Genomic DNA, 3668 nt, shown 5'->3' on the forward strand with positions numbered 1-3668 from the left:
TTTTTTTTTTTTTTTTTTTTTTCTGAAATGATTTGTTTAACAATTCAAGTAGAAGGTAATGTGTGTTAGGATTTGGATCCTCTCCATTTCCTTAGAATTAAGATTTATGGTGTCAGATTTTATAAGGAGAAAATACAATAACTACTTCTCTATAGGACTGGTGGAGTCCCGCACAGGAAATGGCAGATGGAAATAATTTTGACTTTCTCCCTTAGAACTTGGCAATGTTATGTTCTTATGGAAAAAAGGAGTTGATCCAAAATCCAGTCTGTTAACGATCAAGTCATAGATAGAGAACCTTTGTAGATAGGGTAGACTGTGCCAGATCCCTCTGATTGAAGCGTTTCAAATTGCAAGAGATTTCCTGCAAGTACAAAAACGGTTTGAGATATCCCCACAATGCAATTATATGAAGAGACTTGCTTATCAAAACCTGTGAGCTGTTACTCATTTCCATATACTACATGCCTGCATTTCCTCAGTGAATTTGGCATGGATTTCTTGTTGCAGACTTTTAAAAGAGGTTTCTATTATCTGTGGCAAGGTTGAAACTATCAAAGATACTTCCTGTAACTTCTCTTGGCTTGTAAACTTGCACAATTGTTCAGATAACAATTTTAAGTTCCCATCAATGCTTGCTTTGATCTCTTCTTGTCCTTTTATCTGGTTTAAAACGTCTCTTAGCTGAATGAACACAGATCAGTTAAGAAATAATGCAAGACAAAAGAGAAATTAGTTATTACCATTAATTGCAGTGAGTTATCGTGAACGATCAGCTTCTGCCGAATGCATTCCACTGAGTTGAAAGTGACATTTAAAATTATGAATCAAACTAACAGGTGACAGACGAGATCGCAAAAATACACCTAGACTATAAGAATCTGAAATTAGATTTAACTTGGTTAACGAAACAAAGTCCAAGTTGAGCAAACTGACATCTTATATAGTTATATTTAATAAATAACATTTTTGAGAAGAATATTTTGGAAAAACAGTAATTATAAACATTAGTAATAGAATTTAAGGTCAATGAAATGAAGCACTAATACAAGAAGATGATATGGTTCCCTTTCCATTTATATGATTTTAGAACTTGTATATTGAACAGTCAAACACAACTGTCATAAACTTTTTTTTCAGAGTATTAGATGAATCACTTACTCTCTAAATTATTTTCCTTTGTTCCTTTGTTTACTTGCATTACATCACTTTGAACAGAATCCAAGATCATTGCAAACCTGCTCAATGAAGTTTCCATTATCCCGATTCTGTGTTCAAGTCCTTCACTTAACTGATCTGAAAGAGCAAATAATAGATTCAGCTTTTTCTTCCTTTATTTAAGAACTCATAAGCAGGTAAAAAGACACTGACTTTTCGATTGATCCCGTCAAACATTTCAAAGTCTATATACTAAAGAATTAAGTTGTAGAATCATAACTCATACTTCCATGAAGTGCCCTTACTTTTAGGATCTGCAGAATTCCATTTGGGCCTGAAATTGGATGAAGATATCAAATTAGGTTGTTGACTCTCTTCCCTTGAGTATGTGAGTCGGGGAAAGCAAGAATTCCTCCTAACAGATTTATGATGTTCTTGAGAACACCCTCTCTGGTAGGAATAAAAGAGCGCAATAACATAATATCAAAACTATGCAATGTAAATATTTTTTTTTGAAAAAAATAAGAGCCAGTAAATAACTCAAACAAACAAACAATCTACTTAAAAACGTCTTATATCTGGATAGTGGTGCTAAGCTAATGTTTCTACTAACCAGAACAATTAACACGGTTCTATACCTATAACATGTTTCAAAAAGCTAAGCAGAGTAGAACAAATACATTAGAAACAGAGAATTGCAAATATATTAGAAACTCCCCGGATGTTGTATAAGGAAAACAAGTAAACGCTGTAAGTAATAATGTAAGAAACGTAGAATATAGTGAAATGTATAGCAAACTTGTAAAATCTGCCAAAATCCATATAAGTAAATAAGAATCTCCAGTACATTGATGATTGATCCCACTATCGAAGAGTTACAAAATGAGCGTGAATTAACATAAAGCTGCTTATGTATTACAGTGAAACAACTACACGGTTAATTTCTTTCTTGCGATTCATGCTAATTTCTTCAATCATGGCAGAAGATTATTTGAGAGTTACAGATAATTCATTAGTTTATGAATTTAGATCTAAACATACTAGAGCTTTGAAGTTGGAAAATCAATATACTTTACTTTATATGGAAACAGAAATTGTATGCATTACGTAAAATACCAGTTAGGGGGATTTAACCTGGCCATTTATCACAGCCTCATCAACTGAGGTTTGACTTTGAGAGAACTGAGAAAACATTGCAGGTTGAGATGAAAGTCCAGTACAGAACGATTGCTGTGATGGTTGTGAGCGAGGCTGTGATGACTGCAACCCGCTTGCTACGGTGTTAGGTCTCCTTAAGTTCGTTTTCGACAACAAAAAATAATAAGTAATATATATAATAAAAAACTCACAACTATTAAATAATGAACCTTATAAGGTTACTGTTACTCATTTAGATCGCAGAAAACTGAAAAATTTTAACGTAGGGAAAACTTGTTTCCTTTCAGCTCTTACTAGTCTCAATTCACAAGTCACAACATTGAACCAATTAAGTTCGAAACTATTTGAATTTTGACGTAAATAATGCAATGTAGTTATTACATATTTCCAAGTGAATTTAAAACTTGACAGGATCCAAAACGAATTTTGGAAAAAACATGATACACGAGACGCACAATGATTATTGATAACAGGAACCATAACTGAACTCGAAATCCAGCAAAATCTACTCAAATGAACACATAGAAGCGGAAGGTAACGAATCCACTATTTGATTCTCCGGTTTTATTTTATCATAAAGAGAAATTAATGATTAATTAATTGAAATAAAATAAATAAACATTTCATGAAGCTAGTTCAGTTTTTAAGTGGAGAAATTCCATATATCTACGTTCATTTCTAACCTAATATAAGCATGCTCTCTACCGATTAAAAAATTTCTTGATCCACCAAACCTATCGAAACAGATGATATCATAATTCAGAAATGTTTACGTCTAGTTATTACTACAGCGAGCTCAAACAGTAATTTTCCTTTTGCGCGAGTGAGTAATGAGTTGTTAATTAATTATTAAAGTTCGTTCCGACTCCAATTTTCCTGCATTTTCTCAGATTCGAAACAATGAGAACGAAAAGGAAATATGAGGAAAAAACCTTGCGTGTTGAGGTAGGACTGAGATAGAGCTAAGATCGCAGGCTTTGTTGATCTTCATCTCTTCTTCTCCGTTCAGAGATCCAAACGGTTTTTCCTTCTGATTTAGATGCAAATCTCTCTGTTCGTTCAGATCGTGAATATTGGAACGAACTGAACAGAAGGAAAAACAAACGGAAAAAGAAAAAGAATTGAAGATTCTATTCAGAAATTTGAGCATGCGAGAAATAGAGATGATGATATGCTCGGAGAGAGAAGTGTGTGCGCAGTGGTTAAACACTGAAATTTGAATGAATGGCGGGAATGGGAGTATAAATGGCTTTAACTAATGGCCCTTTTGGGCCTACATTACTAGGCTTGTGCTTTGCTTATTGGATCCATGGCGAAACAAAAGAATAGATTCTATCCATTGAAAACAACTC

The 3668-nt window shown here is 33.5% G+C and overlaps 1 protein-coding gene across 2 annotated transcripts in view; it reads right to left on the minus strand.

The window, feature by feature from the left end:
* The window catches only part of LOC107638061 (protein PAIR1-like), a 9826-nt gene extending 6315 nt beyond the window's left edge, over positions 1-3511 (minus strand). The window contains exons 1-7 of one of the 2 annotated variants that reach the window (XM_021121803.1): positions 3249-3511; positions 2293-2449; positions 1464-1492; positions 1162-1296; positions 744-796; positions 469-663; positions 299-364 (exon numbers count right to left, since the gene is read on the minus strand). In XM_021121803.1, coding sequence (XP_020977462.1) covers positions 299-364; positions 469-663; positions 744-796; positions 1162-1296; positions 1464-1492; positions 2293-2300 — 486 coding nt within the window. In that variant the 5' untranslated portion in view covers positions 2301-2449; positions 3249-3511. Of the gene's footprint in view, positions 1-298; positions 365-468; positions 664-743; positions 797-1161; positions 1297-1463; positions 1609-2292; positions 2450-3248 lie in introns of both variants that reach the window. The other variant, XM_021121802.1, reaches the window with a different exon arrangement.

This window comes from Arachis ipaensis, chromosome B04 (genome assembly GCF_000816755.2).
Source record: "Arachis ipaensis cultivar K30076 chromosome B04, Araip1.1, whole genome shotgun sequence".
Taxonomy (NCBI): Eukaryota; Viridiplantae; Streptophyta; class Magnoliopsida; order Fabales; family Fabaceae; genus Arachis; species Arachis ipaensis.